This window comes from Erythrolamprus reginae, chromosome 2 (genome assembly GCF_031021105.1).
Source record: "Erythrolamprus reginae isolate rEryReg1 chromosome 2, rEryReg1.hap1, whole genome shotgun sequence".
NCBI classification, from domain to species: domain Eukaryota; kingdom Metazoa; phylum Chordata; class Lepidosauria; order Squamata; family Dipsadidae; genus Erythrolamprus; species Erythrolamprus reginae.
In genome coordinates, this window is record NC_091951.1 from 200,707,320 (window position 1) to 200,727,351 (window position 20,032).

The following is a 20,032-nucleotide window of genomic DNA, read 5'->3' on the forward strand; positions in this document are numbered from 1 at the left end:
ATCCACCGTATTTAAAAAAAATTGATAAAATGTGTAAATGTTTTAGCATTTCAATTGCCTTAATATATAGTAGTTATATCTGGGATTCCCCCTACTTCTTCTTCATATATGCTTTGATGTTCTTTGTTATATTAATTCCCCAAAGACAAAGTTTTTAAACGAGAATTTTCTTGGTACAAGCTTGAAAAACGCAGCCACTGCTCTTGTTACATAAGCTTCATAAGTGTGTATTTTTAGTTGGAGAATGATAGGCACCAGGCACTTCCCTGAATTCTCATGAACGTCTCATGCAAAGTCTGTGAGATATGGATGTCAGTGATTTGCAGTATTTTTCTTGTCCTCTTTTAAAAGGACTACATGTTTTTCATTGGTTAATGTGAGGAATGATTCCGATAGAAACATTCCCAAGAAACAAATTCAGCTTGTGTGCTGTCTTTAGTCCAAAGATGGAACTACATGGGAAACAATCAGAACAAGAAATGTCTTAAAAAGAGGCTGGGAGCAGGTCATGTTGCCATTGGATCTGACAGTTATGATATATACACATTCTTAAGAGGGTATTTTTATCCTATTGCTTGCATGTTAAAAAAAAACCCAACCCATGGCATATGTACTTTATTTCAGCTTTTCACATAAAAAGAAAATGCCAATGGCGGAAGCGTAACATACGGAAAGATTTTGCTTATTCAATATAAAAAGAAGCGTTTCACTTCTCTACAGAGATGTGACTTCTGAAAATAAACTTCTGAAATGTTCCTTTCCTTTCCAAATATGTTCCTATTGGGGAACGGTAGTCCATTAGAGGTAGCTGTTCTGAAATACCCAACTCAACCAATGCAAATGGAAATTCATTTCTTCTCTCAAATGGGATGTGAAAGAGCTCTGTGAAACCAGCTGAGAAATATCTCCCATCCCTGGAGAGGGGGGAAGACCCATTTTTGCTTCTCAAAGAAAGGCATGGATAGCAAATATTTTTTCCTTCCATGATTTCCATGGAAAATTTAAGAAACCATCCCAGTTTTATTATATGTTTTTAATCAGGGGAGATATTAGTTATATTTAATTGCTTTATGCTTATATGAGGTGAGGTGGCGCAGTGGGTAGAGTGCAGTACTGCAGACCACTAAATCCGACTTCTAGATCTGCAGGTCAGCGGTTCAAATCTCATCGACGGCTCAAGGTTGACTCAGCCTTCCCTCCTTCCGAGGTGGATAAAATGAGGACCCGGATTGTGGGGGCAATATGCTGGCTCTGTTTTTAAAAGTGCTATTGCTAACATGTTGTAAGCTGCCCTGAGTCTAAGGAGAAGGGCGGCATAAACAAATCGAATAAATAAATAAAAATAAATTATACTTTGTCTCCGAGTCTTCGGAGAGGGGCGGCATACAAGGCTAATAAATTATTATTAATTATTATTATTTCCAGTCTGTCTTCTGCATGTATAAAAGGAAGGACTACGATCAAAGACAACATGTAACAATTAAGCATCATACCTCTTGTAGCCATGTAGGTCAATCAAAGAGGGGAATTCTTCCTTCCCTGTGTATGAAAGAAAATTAAGTGGCACCCCCAATAGTACCTCCTGGGAGGAACTGCCCCTTACCATAAAAGGTGAGGTAACCAAAGATAGCTGTCAGCAGATACATGGAAAACATGGCCAGGATGGAGACATTGGCTACATTCTGCATTCGACGCTTTGAAGCCCTAAGCAAGACACAAATTTCAGACCTCATTAGAACTTAATTAGGTCTCCAGTTCTTTCACAGAATGGATGAGTGAGTTGGCAGACCAAATCAGAATTTGGGATTCTAGTCCTTGTCGCCAAAACCAAGTCCTCAAGTCCTTCCAAAGAGGCCTCGCGAGAATCTAAAGGGCCATGCTACTTGCCCCTACTTCATTCCATAACCTCAGACCGGCGTCCCACCTGCTTTTATATCAAAAATCAGAAATCCAGATTACGGTTCCAGAATCAAAGTTGGTTTACCAAACTGCAAGCCAGAGGCTTTATTTGCTGCAGGGAACAATGCATCTTTAGCTTCTTGTAAGCAAGTCCTTCATCATCTCCTTGCTGCCTGCTAGACTCACCCTTCACATTAGTGTTTCAGTGAACAAAACGCACAATCCACAGTCCCATTAACAATCCCTCTGCTTGCTCTTGGAATTCAGCCAGGAGGCCCAAATGACATTGTTTAATAGCTGCTGCCCATCTGGGCTTTGTCATGCTTTCTTTTTTTCTTTTTTGGTTTATTAAAAAAAATATCCACAAAGTAGGAAAAATGAACTACAGTAGTTGTCTTTTAGACTGATAGCACTTAAGACTTCACTGTTTAGGAATAGTTATTGCTATTACTGCAATAGTTATTGCAGGTTATGTACGTTTACCCTGAAAGAACAGGGAGGGAATACCCTCCGTTTTGTTACCCTTTCTATCACCAATGCATACTTTGCTGGCCTATTTCTGATCTGCATTTCACAATCTTGAACTTGGTCCATCTGGCCATAATTCTGTATTTTTGAGGTCCTCCTGGTGCATCTCTCAATAACAAACTACCTGCCAGGCACGGTTTTTTTAGTGTAAGAGACTTTTTGGTAGATGTTATATAAAAACTCTGCATCCTGAACAATTTTGTTTTGCTTTGTCCAATCAGTCAGGGATCATGGCTACCTTTCTCAGAGAATCATGACACTTTCCCCCAAATCATAAGAAAATCCAGAATCTTTCCATTGATGCCGTCACGTTTTCTCACCTGCGCAGCTCGGTGTAAATAGGAAGCACTTCTGGATGACAAACAAAGGCAAATGCCAAGATGGGGATTGCATATGCAGTCTAGAAAAAGAAAAGAAAAAAAATAGTTCGGTCTTTATTCTACGGTCTGGAACTCAGAATTTCTAGATTGCTCTTTTTTGTACATATATTGAAGTTGTTGTGAGCAAATACAGAAGAGTAGGACAATTTTACTGAAAACTTTATCAGTAAAATTAGAAAGCAGGGTTTGTTTTTATAAATGTATATTGTAATTTTCATTGAATTATAAATACATTGCAGTATATATTTTTTACAGGAAAAATGGGAACAAAAAATCTTATCAATTGCTTTTTCTACCTCTATCAATTTCAGAGTTGCTTCCTGATTTATTATATAAGTACACAACCTGAGATCTCAAAGCTACCTGCACCCCTGAAAAATCTGGGTAAATCCTAAAAGCTTCTTCAAAAGTTTCCAAAGAATTTTATATTTGCAGGATATTATTCCTCTTCTCAAAGAAGATCTATAATTCTGGGTACAATTACTAGGAATAAGATGGCAATCCTACTATCTACCCCCCGCCAATCCCAGTGACTTTAGTACTAGATGTATTTCAATAAAAGAAAAGCAGTGGGGGGAACCAATGTGCTATAGAGCAGTGATTTTCAACCTTTTTTGAGCTGCGGCACATTTTTTACATATACAAAATCATGGGGCACATTGAGCGGGGGGGGGGGGGGGGCTAAAAAAATTTGGACAAAAAAATTCTCTCTCTCTCCATCCCTCTTCCTTTCTCTTCCTTCCTTCCTCTCTTTTTTGCTCTTTCTATCTCTCCCTCCTTCCCTGCCTCTCTTTCTCTCTCTCTTGCTTTCTTTCTCTCTCTTTCTCTTTTGCTTGCTTTCTCTCTCTCTTTCTCTCTCTTTCTTTCTTTCTCTCTCTCTCTCTCTTGCTGACCATGTCTCGCGGCACACTAGTGTGCCATGGCACACTGGTTGAAAAACACTGCTATAGAGCTTAAGATGCTTGCCTAAGCGCATAGAGATTGAGCTTCAAGTACACCTTCAGGCACAAAATAATACACGATTAGAACGTGGTAGCAGACAAAAGTCCATTAAATTCACTTGCACCAGTAGACTCTGCAGGCCTCACATAGCCAAATTGTATTTCCCTGCTCTTCCATTATTCTTAACGTGTTCAGTTTCACTAGATTCAGATACTTTCATACTAACCTGAGAATTGAGAGGAAAGGCTTCAGCGCTACAGGTGTCATGACTGGACTCCATGGTGCTATTAACCTCCATAGTATCATTGAAGGGACAAGGGATCTGGAATTTCTTGTAAATTACCTTTGTGGTAGGAATGGAAAATGGTTGGTGAGCATCAGGAAATGAGACAGAATGAGAGATAAAACAGCAAAAAAGTCACTTTTTCCAAACTGTGTGTTTTCGAAAGCACCAGAAGGCAAGACAAGAAACAGTGGATGGAAACTAATCGAGAGAAGCAATCTGGCATTAAGGAGAAACTTTCCAACAGTGGAACAACTTGCCTTCAGAAGTTGTGGGTGCTTCATCACTGGAGGTTTTTAAGAAAAGCCTGGACAGCCACTTCTCTGAAATGGAATAGAGTCTCCTGCTTGAGCAGGGGGTTGGACTAGAAGACCTCCAAGGTCCTTTCCAGCTCTATTCTGATTGAAAACCTCTTAAAGGATTGTGGCACATATTTTCTATTTAAATCTGCCCCCTCTTCCTCTTGGGAAAAGCCAGAATTTCTGGGAATTATGTAACTTACCGAGATGAGAAAGAAACACATACAGGTGAGTGAGAGTCCACTGGTATAACCAAGATAACCTGTGGGAAAAAAAGAAGGAAACAAAGGCATTGCATCAAAGTTATACACAGGATAAAGAGCCTTTCAAAAGATTTTACAACAAAGAAAGTTAAACATGGAAAAGAAAGGCATCATTAATTAGATATATCTGCCCTTAAAATAATACAACTTGGACAGCATCCTTAGTTCTAAATTGATGCAATGGTCTTCTCAAATTCAACACCTATACTATAGGGAAAATTTGGGAGAAAGAGTGCAGAGAGTTCACCCTTGGAGGATATTTAATAATTGCAAGCAACAAATTTCAATGTAGAAAACAGAAAGAACAAAGCAATCAGAAAAAAAATCACCTTTTTATTATATGTTTATCAAATGGACATATTGGGCTTTGTTCAATTTATATTTATTTCATAAACAGTATAATTGTCCATTGGGTATGGAAGGATTGATTTAATTTTGAATATTAAGTTTACAACATGGGTGACCAACTACATTCAAACTGGACCAATTCAATGCCATTGTACTGGATTACTACAATTAGTGAGATATTCAATTAGAGGCTCTTCCCAGAACTTTTGTAACCCTTATATTCTATGAATGCATTAATTTGTTTCATCAGATGATAAAAATGCAAGCACACCCATGTGAAAATCTTCTGTCATGATTGAATGAATTTAGATGTATCAGAGGAATTGAACGAATTTAGATGTATCAGATTTGAGCTCACAGTTTAAATTACTGTATATCAAAAATCCAATTTGGAAAGTCAATGCAATTGAATTTGGCAATGCACATAAGTGAGAGGTGGGGCAGAGATACTATGAAATATCGCTTTTGTGCTAATATTCTTCTGTGCCCTAAATATACTGTTCAAAAAATAAAGGAAACAACTCAAATAACACATCGTAGATCTGAATGAATGTAATATTATCATTGAATGCTTTGTTCTGTACAAAGTTGAATGTTTACAACAGCACGTGAAATTGATTGTCAATCCTAAGTGGACAGTTTTATTTCACAGACGTTTGATTTACTTGGAATTATATTGTGTTGTTTAAGTGTTCCCTTTATTTTTTTGAGCAGTGTAGTTCTCTGCAATATCAATGTCAAGAGAAAATCCCCATAGGAAGCAATGCTGAATTCCTCCAGTTGCGGGCAGCACTGTTGTATATGCCTCAACTCATAGACTGAAATGACGCAAACTTGCCTTGAACTCTACAGTAGAAATCCAGCAGTGACGCAAAAAAAGTACATACACATGATCAGGCAATATTTATCCAAGCACGCGCAAGCAGAACACAGGACAAACACTTTCTGTCACTTACCTAAATGTTTCATCAAAGCCAAGGGCAGGATGACACTAACGCTGACGATAACTATTAAAATCTTCCCATTCATGTACCATTCGCTGAAAATAAAGCACCACAGTTGGATGAATATTATAGTTACCTCACTCTCTGACATACACAGAGAGTGAACAGTAGCAAAAAAAAAAGCTGTGTATTGACAGACAGACAGACAGACAGACTGACACTTGGCAGTTGCCATCTTTTTTCCTTTTATCTTTTTTTAAAAATCCTTTTTAATATGGACTGAAAAGCATGGAGTACACTTTTGCATCTGGATATTTGACATTTTCCTTCCCAAATTTAAATCTGCATTTATTTTTGTTTTAGTCAAATGCTACCTGCCCTATTTAAAAAAAAACAACCTTAAAAATGAACTCTACCGATGCTGTACTTTGCACATGGAAGACAAAGGTGTCAGCCCTAGTAGGTCATTATTATTGATGACAATAATTGACAGTCGTCCAGAACAGTGTTTCTCAACCTTGGCCACTTGAAGATATTTGGACTTCAACTCCCATAATTCCACAGCCAGCATTCGCTGGCTGGGGAATTCTGGGAGTTGAAGTCCAAATATCTTCAAGTGGCCAAGGTTGGGAAACACTGGTCCAGAGGAATCAGGGATAGAGGATTTACTAATAAGAGAGTATTTTTCTTTTCTCTCATCCATTTGCGTCCAATTCTCAGACTGCTTGGACAAGTCCCTGTAGTTTTCTTAGCAAGGTTATTCAGAAGTGTTTGCTGTTGTCTCCTTCCTAAAGCTGAGAGAAAGTGACTAGCGCAGGGTCACTCAGCTAGCTTTGTGTCTAAGGCTAGAATTCACAGTCTCCAGGTTTCTAGCTTTAACCACTAAATCAGATTGATTCTGCAAGAGTGCATAAAAGACATCAATAGGTCATTTTCCCCAGTTTGAATAATCTCCAAGTACACGAACTTCAAATCCCAAAATTATCCAGCCAATGCAGCTGAATGTTTACAGCTGATATCCATGCATTGGCATAACGACAAGGTTAGGAAATGCTCGAGAGAAGCCGCTGGGGTAGAAATAACACATATACTAATGACCACTACACTTAGTCTTCATGGGATTGGCCAGAAATTCAGAAGCCACTCAGAAGCAGGACAATATGTAAATGCCTCCTGCTGCTTGAATCCCAGTGACCGGCTAGGTCCCACAGAGTCGGCCTTCTACAGGTTCCGTCAACTAGACAATGTCACTTGGCAGGACCTAGGGGAAGAGCCTTCTTTGTGGAGACCCCGGCCCTCTGGAATCAACTCAGAGATTTGTGTTGTTCCTCGCCTTCCATAAGAGTCTAAAGACTCATCTATGCCACCAAGCCTGGGGTCATTAGATACTACCCCCTGGCCAATGAATGTATACTAGGTTTGTTTGAATGGGTATGTGTGCGTGTTAATAGGCCTTTTAGTTTTTCTTAAATGTAATTCTCAATTTTAACTTTGTTATATCTCGAGGTATACTGCTTTTATATGTTGTAAGCCGCCCCGAGTCTTCGGAGAGCGGCGGCATGTAAATTTAATAAATAATAATAATACATAAGTGAGCAATGAATGACCAAAGTGGCTTGGGACTTATCGTGCACTATGCCATTTATTTTCTTTTTTAGTTACTTGCAAAGTTGCAGTGTTGCCCAACCAATCTGTTAAGTATTTTTTTTTACAAGGAAACAAACTCTTCTCTGTTCCTGTAGGTAGGCAGATTTCTCCCTCAAACTTTATTCCATCCTAACCACCCTCTCTTTACTTCAAGAGTCCCCAACCCTGGCACCATGGCCTACTAACAAGCTGAGGCCAGAACTGGGCCACGGAAGTGGTGGGTGAAAACACACGCAGCTCCACTTACATGGAGCCCTGCGCACACAAACGCTCCCCCACTACTCATGCGTCAACCCTGAAGTGAATCTGGCTGAAGACATCTTGGAGGCTTTCAGGGTTGCCACACAACAGAGGGTGGGGAGAAACAGATGGAGTTTTGTGTTGGTAATGACCTTTAAAGCCCTTCATGGCATTGGACCAGAATACCTCCGGAACCGCCTTCTATTGCACGAATCCCAGTGGCTGATAAGGTCCCACAGAGTTGGCCTTCTCCGGGTCCCGTCGACCAAACAATGTCGTTTGGCGGGCTCCAGGGGAAGAGCCTTCTTTGTGGCGGCCCCGACGATCTGGAATCAACTCCCCCCGGAGATTAGAACAGCCCCCACCCTTCTTATCTTTCGCAAGTTACTCAAGACCCACCTATATCGCCAGGCATGGGGGAACTAAGACATCTCCCCCAAGCTTTCTTATATTTTATGTTTGGTATGTATGTGTTGTATGGTTTTTAACAGTTGGGGGGTTTTATATAATTTTTATTATTAGATTTGTTCCATTGTTATACTGTTTTTATTATTGTTGTGAGCTGCCCCGAGTCTTTGGAGAGGGGCGGCATACAAATCCAATAAATTATTATTATTATTATTGTAGCCAAAACAATAATGTTTTCCTGTAGGAACTAAGGACATTCTCACAGGTGGTTGGCCAGAGAAGGAGTGAAGTAACCAAGCAACAGGCCAGCAACTGGATTGGACAGCGTGACTTGGGGGAAAAGGGAAACTTTTTCTTTTAATTAGGTGAAAGCTAATTAAAGTCAGCTTTCACCAGTGGTGCCAATATGATATATCAATAAATTGCTCTTTGAGGAATCTGCCTGCCTCAGAGTTCTCTTTTCTATGGGTGCCTTACTTCGAACGCTGACATCGTGGAACCATCCCCTCTCCCACCCGCCAGTCCGCAAAGCCGGAAAGGTTGCAGACCGCTGCTTTGCTCTATAAGCATGCTCATAAATGTTTGATACATTATTAAAAATGAGTCATTTGAGAATGTTCAAATGTTACAACCAAGCACTGCCCTGAATCCATTATAAAATCCTAATATGAAAATTGTGATATTCTGCTTGTAATAAAGAAATAATCTGTCATTCATAATGGAACATTTAATGATCAAACATTTATGAGATCAGTCAAAGTAGATTAACATGCTAAGAACTGGATTGCAATGGTATTGGCATAACCTAATTCAAGTTTGAAGGCTACTTTATAGATCTTTTTCTCTTCCATCTTTATCCCAGTCCATATGAAAAACAGGGCTTTTTAAAAAAAAGACATAGGTAAAGTTGAAATGTGGCTTCACTTCCACATTTATCTGATTTAAAGCTGGAAAAAAATGAGATAATAGCATACATAGTTGTATTTTGACATGTATAAATCTACTCTAGAAATTCTGTCCACTTTACTGTCTGTAGTAATATGGCAATATTCCAGTTCAACAACTTTTTTTATAGTTTGAAACAGTACACCCAAAAATGTCATAACTTTTTACTCTTATATCATCTTGTAACATAGGAATGCTTTTAAATATCTTCCCAATTTAACACAACACATGAACATATATCGCTTAGGAACTTTTTAAAAAATATCAACAACTAAAAATCTCACTTCTTTTGTCCTTCGACACGTAAATGACCTTAGATAGAAGCTTTTTAAATGGATATTCCCACAATGTAAACCTCCTTTAAATACAGCCGCCCCTATTTCCTTCCAACTTTCAACAACAAATTTCTTTCAGACATGGTTGTCAACTTGTAGGGGAGAAAGACAAATTCTAGTGGATTTTAATGCTAATATACACCCCAAGATGACATCCAATAGCGTTTCACCAGAATTTGTGGTGAAATTATTTTCCACCCCAAATGGAAACTCAGGGGAGAGTTTATGATCCACAAGGGAATAATCTCTGTATCTCCTGCCCCCCATCTTGTTTCTGAGAGCGGGGATTTAAGTCCTGCAAGCAACAGAGCATTGTGGCTTGGTCCCAAATTCTCTTGATCAGGGGAGGAACGTGAATAAGGCACCAAGCCCCAGAAGATCCATTTATAGAAGGAAAAATTAGCCAAAAAGACCAGCTGTTTCCTTCCATAATACTACTCAGAAACCCCTTAGAGCAGCTCTGGTGGGGGGAAAAGGACTGCTGCAAAATGAAAGAGGAGGAGGGGAAAAGGCGTGGTCCCCACATACATATCATCTCTAATTTCACTTTAGGTCACAATGGCCATAAATTAACTCCACAAGGGAAGATCATTAAGAGTTCAAGTCCTGAAATAATCGTGGGTCTGGTTGGGCTTTATCTGGAGGTCACAAAATTAACTTAACTAGATCAGATAATATATCCATTCATCCAATATGCTAAGCTTAATTATAATTCAACTTGTTCAAGTTTGCTGGTGCCTTAACATGTTATGTGAATCCAACCTATTTAGAGAGTTTATGTTCAATGCATGCTGCAAACGTAATAAATGGATCAACTCAGTAAACAGGTTAAGCATGTTTGGTGAATAATTAAAACTGTGCTGGACATTGCCAAAATCCCGAAAGTTTTCAACTGGAAATCACCCTAGACTTAGCATACCATGGCTGAAGAATGCCCAAGAGTATCAGCAAAGGCTAATTAACCACTTAACCCTGCAAAATACCAAAACAATAGAAACTACCTGTAGGTTTCTATGTCATTCTTTTTGCAGACAAGCATATAATTTAGCCTCTCCAAATATCAATTTTATTTATTATTATTATTATTATTATTATTATTATTATTATTATTATTATTGGGCCAGAATACATCCAGAACCGCCTTCTACCGCACGAATCCCAGCGGCCGATGAGGTCCCACAGAGTTGGCCTTCTCCGGGTCCCGTCGACCAAACAATGTCGTTTGGCGGGCCCCAGGGGAAGAGCCTTCTCTGTGGCGGCCCCGGCCCTCTGGAATCAACTCTCCCCAGAGATTAGAACGGCCCCCACCCTCCTTGTCTTTTGCAAATTACTCAAGACCCACCTTTATCGCCAGGCATCCTTCCCCCTAGGCCATTACAAGTTATGCATGGTATGTTTGTGTGTATGTTTGGTTTTATAATAAGGGTTTTTAGTTGTTTTATTAATTGGATTGTTACATGCTGTTTTTCATCATTGTTGTTAGCCCCCCCACCGAGTCTGCGGAGAGGGGCAGCATACAAATCAAATCAAATCAAATCAAAAAATAAATAAATAAATAAATAAAAATAATAATAATATTATTTCTCCGCAGACTCGGGTTACAACTTCCACTAGCATTATCTATGTTGACTTGAGATGATGTGGATTATACTCTAACAAATAGTCTGTCAAATATGGGGAAACTTTCTTCCTTTCTTTTCTTTCTTTCCTCTCTCTCTCTCTCATTGAGGAACTGATGCATGTCCATCTGTTCTGTGTAATTTCAAACAGAACATGGTTAGGAGGAGGAAGATCAGGGAGCTTGGCTTACTCATTGTTTTCTGTCATCCCGAAGAAGGTTTGGATCACAAGTGGCAGTTCAGATTTAACAATGAACAGGTAACTGGACATAGCTGTGAAAAGAGAAAACTGTCAGGATCGACTGAATTTCCTTTTTGGGGAAGAGTGAAGATGGCATTTCATTGCTCACCCTTATCCCCAGGCTGAACACTGGATATTGGTCACAAATCATCATTGCCATCAGTTTGTAGAAGTCAAGATCACAATGTCCCAAATTCCTTTACTCAGCCTTCTTCCTTGAACTTCACACACACACCCCAACTATCAGAAGCAAATGTATGCAAATATACACCACTTTGTTTCCCCTTTCTGACCCAACGGGGAAGTGGGAAAGTCTTACCTCCTATGTTGTGTATTGAGATTATGACAGCAGCCACCACTTTGCCCCCATGGCCAAAGGCCTTAAATCCCAGTTGTTCGTATGCTCTAATTCCTAAATAGGAGAGAGAAAGAAAGGGTTGAGAACTTGAGATAGGTTGGTTTGTAATTCTAGGATGATAACACTACCAGTCCATTCATCTTAACCAGTTCAAAATTATGCTCCTTTTATGCTAGCAGTCAACACACTCAACAATCCAGTTCCGATATGAATTGACACATTCCTCAACACAAGAGTTTTAAGAAAGCATGCAGCTCCTTGGTAATAATGATTAGCCTAAGGGCAAGTTGTGCTCTTCAGCCACAATCTGCCTGTGCAACAAAAAAAAACCCTATCTTTGAATGCCAGCCCAGCTTCCTGCATGGTCCACTGATCAATTTCAAAACCAAGTTTCAAGGCATCTACAGCCTGCACTAATTCTTATTCGGCCACAGTCCTTGGAGAACAAGACTTTTAATGATCCAAATTGATAGAAGGCATGGATTCTAAGAACAGCAAAAACCTCTGAACACCAGTCTGAAATCCCTTAATAGAATGCACCCCTGAATTCTATTACCCTATTTTTTTCTCCCTAAAAGAGGATGCTAATTGGGTGTTTCTTATACTCTGAATGTAGCTTTTTTTTCAGTCCTAACTAGGTGCTAACAATCTTCCCAGCTCTTACCTTGCAGGGCCTTTCATTGTTTCTCTCTACAAATAATGTTTTCCAAGCTCTAAGTCTTTGCAGGGTCTTTTTTCATTGCTCTAACTTGCTCTGAATAAGTTTCTTTCCAGTCCTAACCAGGTGCTAATGATTTTCCCAGCTCTTACTGGCTTTCAAGATCTTTCATTGTTACTCTCTGCGAAGAATGTTTTCCAAACCCTGTCTTTGCAGGGGGGTTTTCATTGCTCTACTTGTTCCGAATGTTTCTTTCCATGATGTTCCCAGCTCTTACTGGCTTTCAAGATCTTTCATTGTTACTCTCTCTGAATAAGTTTTTTTTTAAAGTTCTAACCGGGGGATAAAATAATGTGCTAGCAAAAATGCTAGCCAGATGAATATCTTGTAAGCAGATTCTTTTCCCTATTTTCCTCCCCAGAAACTAAAGTGTGTCTTAAACTCCGGTGTGTCTTATACTCCCAAAAATACGGTAGTTCTATTTATACCCTTAAAGAGCAGTATGGCTAAGGTCAGTGTCTTACCCTGTGGCTCATAACAAAAACTATGGAGTCTCCCAAACTGTGACTTACCAACAACTCCAGCACACTTCAGCAGCAGATGAATGGAATAGGAGGAGAGCAAAGCAATGGAGATCAAAAGGATCCTGGAAGAAGGACAACAATGAATGTCAGCCCAATTAATTCTTCTTTCACAGAAATGGACTAACTCTGGAATGCCTCTTCTATGGAGAGGAAGAGAACTTTTTCCAATCCGCCTCTGGACTGTGAGTCCTAGCCCAAGCCGAATTCACGAATTCCATCCAATCCCTACTTGGGAATTAGTTCTTAGAATCCATTCAGCAGCAGACCCACAGTTGGAAACCATAGCCGAATTTCTACTTGCTCCCTCCCCCTCGGATTGTGGGGGTTTTTTTCCTGGGTACCAGGCTGTGGGAGTTAACACTCACACAAAGAGGGTGATTCCCGTATTCCTCATGGCATAGGCCAGGCCCAGGATGCCACTCCCCATGATGGCGTTGCTCAGATTAAAGACTGATATCCCAAACGAAGTCTTTCCCTCAAACTGCAGCCAGGATTTAAGAAAAGAAACAAAAACCAAATTTCAGAAATTGAGTGGAAAAAAGGCCTTTGGGCCATATGGAAAACAAAACACTAATCCTGGTAGAAGTAAAATACATGAGGATGAAGGGGGGGGGGGGATGAAACCAACCATTAAATATCCAAGGGTCACCCAGAAAAGAAAGTTGAAGGGGCAGAACATCTGACCTGCATGAGTGTCCCTATAAAGTTACCAATTATTATACTGTGGCCAACATATTGCATTGAACCAGTCTGGTTCTTACAGATGTATACTTTATGTCGTATATATTTGAAGGTCTCCCTTTGACTCAAGTGTGTGGGAACATACAAGAATGAAGATTTCTAAGACACAACAGAAGATATGATTCAGTGTGTACAGAAGGAAGCAACGACAGTCAAATTAAAAAGAAACAGGAGATAACGTAAGTCTATAAAGGTGGGGCTGGTTAAGCCTTGTTCGAAATTATAAATATAGACAGCCACGATATAAATAAATAATAAAACATAATGACATAATACTTCTAAAATACCTACAAGATATAATATGCATGTTAACAAGAAGAAACATCACACATCATGGGCAACAGCCAGTAAAAGCCTGAGATATTCTGGGAACCATATCCTACATCTCAATGCAAAAGTTGAGCAATGTCATTTCCCCCCCATGTAAAAAAATAAATAAATGACGCTTGTACAAGGAAAATTCTTCAATCCTGTTTCATTAGGTCATGTTAGATTGGTAGACATTTGCAAACTGCATTAAGAAATAGGTGAGACATTTGAATTTCACTTTCAAGGGTAAGTAGAAGAATGGGAATAAACAGGAGCTGGTTGCTTTCATGATGGAAGCCATGTCATGCCATCCTACTGCAGGTTCTGCCCTTTTGTACATTATTTACATGCACCATCACATTGCACCTGTAAAAGATGGGTCCTTGGTGTTTGCTGGGCTCCTCAGTGCTGGTACTAGTGCTTGACTAGCATTGATGATATTACCTAGCTTGGGTGATGAAACATCTACAAGAAAACAACCAAGCTCAGAGAGCATCAAGGACTGAGCTACAACTATTCTCTTTTATTAGTACATATAAGAGTTAATATTTTATATTAAGGGGTTTTTAATTTGCTTTTAGTATTGGATTATTATTGTATACTGTTTATGATTGCTGTTAGCCGCCCCGAGTTTTCGGAGAGGGGCGGCATATAAATCCAATAAAACTAAACTAAACTAAGCCTTCTGTCACAATCCTGTACTCCCTGTGGACACAGCTGAGTTGGGAGATATTTGACTGACATCGTCACCTACATCAGTGAATTGGCTGAATTTCTTGCTGGCAGCGTTAGGCAAGAAGCCATCTTGTTCCGCTGAAATATGTTCCTCTTCCTCATACCTGAAATGGAAGGAGGAGGAGAAAAGGTCAGTGGAGTCCTATACCAGGGCTGCATCTGTTTAGCATCACAAATCAATGGCTCAAGCTAAATATTATAAAGGTCGTGCTGTGTTCTACTTCAAGGGGCTGAATCCTTAGAGAAGATGGAAAGAAATGAAAAGAGAGGAAACAAAGTAGATGAAACCATCATGTGTTACTGTACTTAGCATTAGGTATTGAACTATTAATGTTATTTACATATTGTCCAGTTGTTCTAATAAAATAAATGTGTTAATTTTAAAATACAGTGTTCCCTCGATTTTCGCGGGTTCAAACTTCGCGAATAGCCTATACCATGGTTTTTCAAAAAATATTAATTGAAAAATACTTCGCGAGTTTTTTTCTATACCACGGTTTTTCCTGCCCAATGACATCATATGTCATCACCAAACTAATCATTTTTGCAAATTAAAAAAAAAAATATTGTTAATAAATAATTATGTTTATAAATATCAGGATCACTAAGTGTCTTATTCAATGGTGAGTACCAGTAATAATGATGAGTAAATGGTTGTTAAGGGAATGGGAAATGGTAATTTAGGGGTTTAAAGTGTTAAGGGAAGGCTTGTGATACTGTCCATAGCCAAAAATGGTGTATTTACTTCCGCATCTCTACTTCGCGGAAATTCGACTTTCGCGGGCGGTCTCGGAACACATCCCCCGCGAAAATTGAGGGAACACTGTACAGAGATTTGGAAAACTTGACTCTCTTGCCAAATGTTGATGTAACTATACAATGAAGCCAGTGCGTTAATATTAATGAATTAAATTACTACTAAATTTTCCTTTTGCTTCAAATATTTGGAGATAATTACCATGTCGGGTTGTAACAATTATCCTGCTTGATTGTATCTGGTATTAATATCTGCATATGTGGGTGTTGGATGCTAGAGAGGACATGTTCTGATCTTTTTGTTTCTGGTCCTGTGTTCTGGTTTTGTTGGGCTTTGTTTCTAATTAATGACATTTCGATATGTCAAACCTGAGATCAGGCTCTGTGTGGTTACTTATACTTGTCATTTAACGGTCCAGTGCCAAATCTGGAGCATGAAAAATAATTTTTCAAATGTATAACTGCCATTAAATAAAGAGCTGGAGATTTGGTTCCCTTGCTAATGAAGGCACCTGTTGATTATGCAAAATGGTGCTCCCTGAAGCCAAAGAAAGAAAATGTGATCAAGCTAATGGCCTCTAATAGTATTTTTATGACATATCTTTACCATCTGGATGGGAACTGGGTAGTTCTAGGTATTTTCATTGAAAAGAAAAAATAGAAAAAAACCCTCCCAAATTAAAAGCTTGCCAGAACATGAGACTAAGAAATGTGTTTGTGTGTTTGTTGCTGGCAGAGTAGTTTCTAAAACTTTGGAGGAAAAACTGATGGTCTGAGTATTAATTTTGTCACTAGAAGTAGTTACTTCTCAAATCTGCATCTTTCTATATTACCTCCAGGGATTTTTATGTTACAGACATATTTTTCCCCATGTGGGGGAACTACTTTGATGTCTCTTTGCCTAACCTGAATTCCTGCTTTTCTAAGCTTTGATTCTGCCTGCTCAGTTAATTTCCATCTTTCTCACATGCTGCCCAATTATGCATGCCCAACCTTCTTCATAACTTCCAAACTAAGAATATATAAATTGTCAATTTGCCTCTCTTTTTTCTGTTCCATTTCTATACCTACCGTGTTTCCCCGATAGTAAGACCCCCCCGATTGTAAGACATATGGGGGGTTTCAGGGGGGTTGGCTAATATAAGCCATACCCCGAAAGTAAGATATATGTCTTACTTTCGGGGAAACACAGGGGTATTGCCGGGGGGGGGAGCCCGATGACCAGCGCCGTCCTTCGCCTCGCATTTCCGGGTTGGCGAGCCTGGATTAGAAACATAGAAGAATTTTCCATCTTCCGCTGAAGGGGTTGTGGCGTTTCGGACCAGCGCCATCCTTCGCTTTGCCAAGCCGGGGAAGAGGCGGTGGCGGCGAGGCGAAGGACGGCGCTCCCCTCCGCTCGGCTCGCTTCGGACCAGCGCCGTCCTTCGCCTTGCCGCGGCGCCACCGCCTCTTCCCCGGCTTGGCAAAGCGAAGGACGGCGCTGGTCCCCGCTAAGCCTTCTGCGCCTGACTCGGCGAGGCGAGAGGGAAGAAGGAGAAGCGCAAGTGGACGCAGAGCGCCCGGGAGGCATTTATCCGCCCGGGAGGCATTTATCCATCCTTCGCTTTGACGGCGCTGGTCCGCCCGCTCGGCTCGCTTCGGACCAGCGCCGTCAAAGCGAAGGACGGATAAATGCCTCCTGGGCGGATAAATGCCTCCCGGGCGCTCCGCATCCACTTGCGCTTCTCCTTCTTCCCTCTCGCCTCGCCGAGTCAGGCGCAGAAGGCTTAGCGGGGCTCCCCGGGCAAAGGCCGGGGCGCGGCGGCGGGCAAGGCGCATAAAAAAAACCCGGGCAAGAAGAGCCCTCCGGGAACGGCTACCTTCACCCTGTCAATTTGGTGAGTGGAGGCGTGAAACGGCAGGGGGGGTCCTGAAAGGACACGCGCGCCGCGACGCTCGCACCTGGCTCCGTGCCTTCCCGGCGCCCGTAGTTCCCTTCACTTCCTTTGCCTCGCGTCCCCCCCCGCCCCCCCAATCGTCCGGCCCGTAAAGCGGTACGGGGCTGGGGGTGGGTGGACGCCTAACGCCGCCCGCCCGGAGGAGAAGAGGCCTCGCCCGGGCCAAAGCCCGAAGACGAGCCGGTCCCGGTGCCCAGGACAATATAAGACATACCCCCAAAGTAAGACACAGTGGGGCTTTTGGGGGTAAAAAGATAGTAAGACACTGCCTTACTATCGGGGAAACACGGTACCTGTATTTGTTTTGAGGGCTGCATGAAAGTATATATACAATTATTTTGCAAATTTCTCCTAAAATTCACAATTTAAGCAAATTTTCTAATATAGAGATATAAATTCCACAAGTATTGGGTTTATTCGTTATAATTAATATTTTGTGTTGTTTCTTATTGTTTCCCTTTTGCTTGTAAACGGCTCATCTTTCCTTGCAATACTCTTTGCCTTTTGTGCTACATTTCTAAGCCATGACCCTCTCCTGCAATGTGCAGATACTGCAGGAATATAAATGCATGCTTCAGTTTGCACAACTTGCAAAGTTTTAAATTCAGTTAATTTTCATTAAACAACCACTTGGTCAGCAACTGGTTACGAAGGTACTGATTGAGGTCCTCATAATTGCAGCTGCAATAATAATAATAATAATAATAATAATAATAATAATAATAATAATAATAATTTATTAGATTTGTATGCCGTTCCTCTCCGAAGATTCACGGCAGCTCACAACAATAATAAAAACAATATTATAGTAGAACAAATCTAATATTAAAAACATATAAAACCCTATCATATTTTAAAAACCAAACAACACATTCATACCAAACATAAAGCAAAATATAAAAGAGCCTGGGGGAAAGGTGTCTCAACTCCCCCATGCCTGGCGATATAAGTGAGTCTTGAGTAGTTTACAAAAGACAGGGAGAGTGGGGGCAGTTCTAATCTCCGGGGGGAGTTGATTCCAGAGGGCCGGGGCTGCCACAGAGAAGGCTCTTCCCCTGGGGCCCGCCAAACGACATTGTTTAGTTGACGGGACCCGGAAAAGGCCAACTCTGTGGGACCTTATCGGTCGCTGGGATTCGTGCGGTAGAAGGCGGTTCCGGAGGTACTCTGGTCCAATGCCATGTAGGGCTTTAAAGGTCATAACCAACACTTTGAATTGTGACCGGAAACTGATCGGCAGCCAATGCAAGTGACCCTAAAGACACGTGATTGCAGTTGGGACACTTGGCAGCCAGCTCACAAGCATGTCACAGCATCCCATTTGCTTCTGAAAAGCAAAGTCAAAGGGGAAGCCAACCAGAGATCATCTGTTTGTGGGAGACCACAACCATGCTGGATTCACAGCAAATGAGATTGCCACAACTGCCACTGTACGTTGGCACAGTGACATGATGCTACATTTTATGACCCCATCACTTAGCAATGGAATTGCCAGGCCCATTCACCATAGTGAAAAGAAGACTTCCCTGTACGTGTGTATTTATTGCATTAATATCTCACCTTTTCCACTGGGAGCTCAATGCGGTATACATACAGTGTCTCCGCCTTATTTTATCCCCTTGAGTGTGAGGTAGGCGGGGCTGAGAGAATATGATTGGCTCTGAAGTCAGATGGACAGTTTCACAGTCAATCAGTGGTCTCCTAGTCCCAGTCTAACGATTTAGTTGGATGCCACCTGGAACCTTGACATCTTAACCGTTACGCCATAGAGGGTGTATTCCCAACCAATTATTTCCATCATTCCTACCAAAGACTCACCCATTCTCCAGGACAGCTGCTTTGTCACTGTCAGGTATGGTACCGTTAAATCTTTCAGTGCCAATCTCGCTTCCCATTTTTTGCAGTTCCATCTTCGCAGTCGGTTGGTGATTGCACGCGGAGGTGGGTAACGTCTTCAGCTAATCTGCCAGCAGCAGCAACAGCAATCCACTTGGTCGAGCAGGATACCTGAGGACATGGAGAAAACCTCAACAAGCAGCACTTAATAATAGGGGGGGTGGGGGAAGGTGGTGGTGGGGGGATTAGGTAGTATTGAGAATCCAAATATTCTACTCCCAGCTGCAGGAAGGGTGTGGATGAGGGGAAGGGAGGCACTTGCCAGAAAGTTTTGCCACCCTAATGAAAAGGCAGGCCAAGAAACATACAGCGCTTCCAACCCCATGCCTGGGGGAGAGTCTGTCCTGACAGAGGGGAGGGGAGGATGTTAGCCTGTTCCCTCTCCCATCCACACCTTTAAGCATGAGTTGGCAGGCTGTTTCTCTAAGCGTTTTCACACACCTGCATGCTACTGCCAAGAAACACAGCACGTACTCGCATACTGCGTGGCGTCAGCTCTCCTCCACTAACAATAACCATTCCAGACTAAGGTAAGAAAAAAGCACTAAAACCCATAGGGGGAAAGCACATAAGCCATCCCTCCACTTTCTCAAAGCGGTGTATTTTGTTGTAGTCTTAGGACTGGGGTGGTGCGGTGGGTGGTAGGAAAGGAAATATTTGGGATGGGGTGGGGAGACATACTAACATCTATTTATTTATTTATTTATTTATTTATTTATTTATTTATTTATTTATTT

General features: G+C 41.1%; 2 protein-coding genes across 4 annotated transcripts in view; one reads left to right on the forward strand and one right to left on the reverse strand.

Annotated features, from left to right (window-relative positions):
* PORCN (porcupine O-acyltransferase) overlaps positions 1–20,032 on the forward strand; it is a 298,654-nt gene that overhangs the window by 167,692 nt on the left and 110,930 nt on the right. The window lies entirely within an intron of this gene.
* Positions 1–20,032, reverse strand: part of SLC38A5 (solute carrier family 38 member 5) — a 56,144-nt gene that overhangs the window by 16,920 nt on the left and 19,192 nt on the right. For all 3 annotated transcript variants that reach the window (XM_070741189.1, XM_070741190.1, XM_070741191.1), the window contains exons 2-12: positions 19,218–19,406; positions 14,726–14,810; positions 13,287–13,402; positions 12,910–12,983; positions 11,641–11,733; positions 11,272–11,353; positions 5,899–5,981; positions 4,535–4,593; positions 3,976–4,092; positions 2,748–2,827; positions 1,604–1,704 (exon numbers count right to left, since the gene is read on the reverse strand). In XM_070741189.1, coding sequence (XP_070597290.1) covers positions 1,604–1,704; positions 2,748–2,827; positions 3,976–4,092; positions 4,535–4,593; positions 5,899–5,981; positions 11,272–11,353; positions 11,641–11,733; positions 12,910–12,983; positions 13,287–13,402; positions 14,726–14,810; positions 19,218–19,309 — 982 coding nt within the window. In that variant the 5' untranslated portion in view covers positions 19,310–19,406. The remainder of the gene's footprint in view (positions 1–1,603; positions 1,705–2,747; positions 2,828–3,975; positions 4,093–4,534; positions 4,594–5,898; positions 5,982–11,271; positions 11,354–11,640; positions 11,734–12,909; positions 12,984–13,286; positions 13,403–14,725; positions 14,811–19,217; positions 19,407–20,032) is intronic.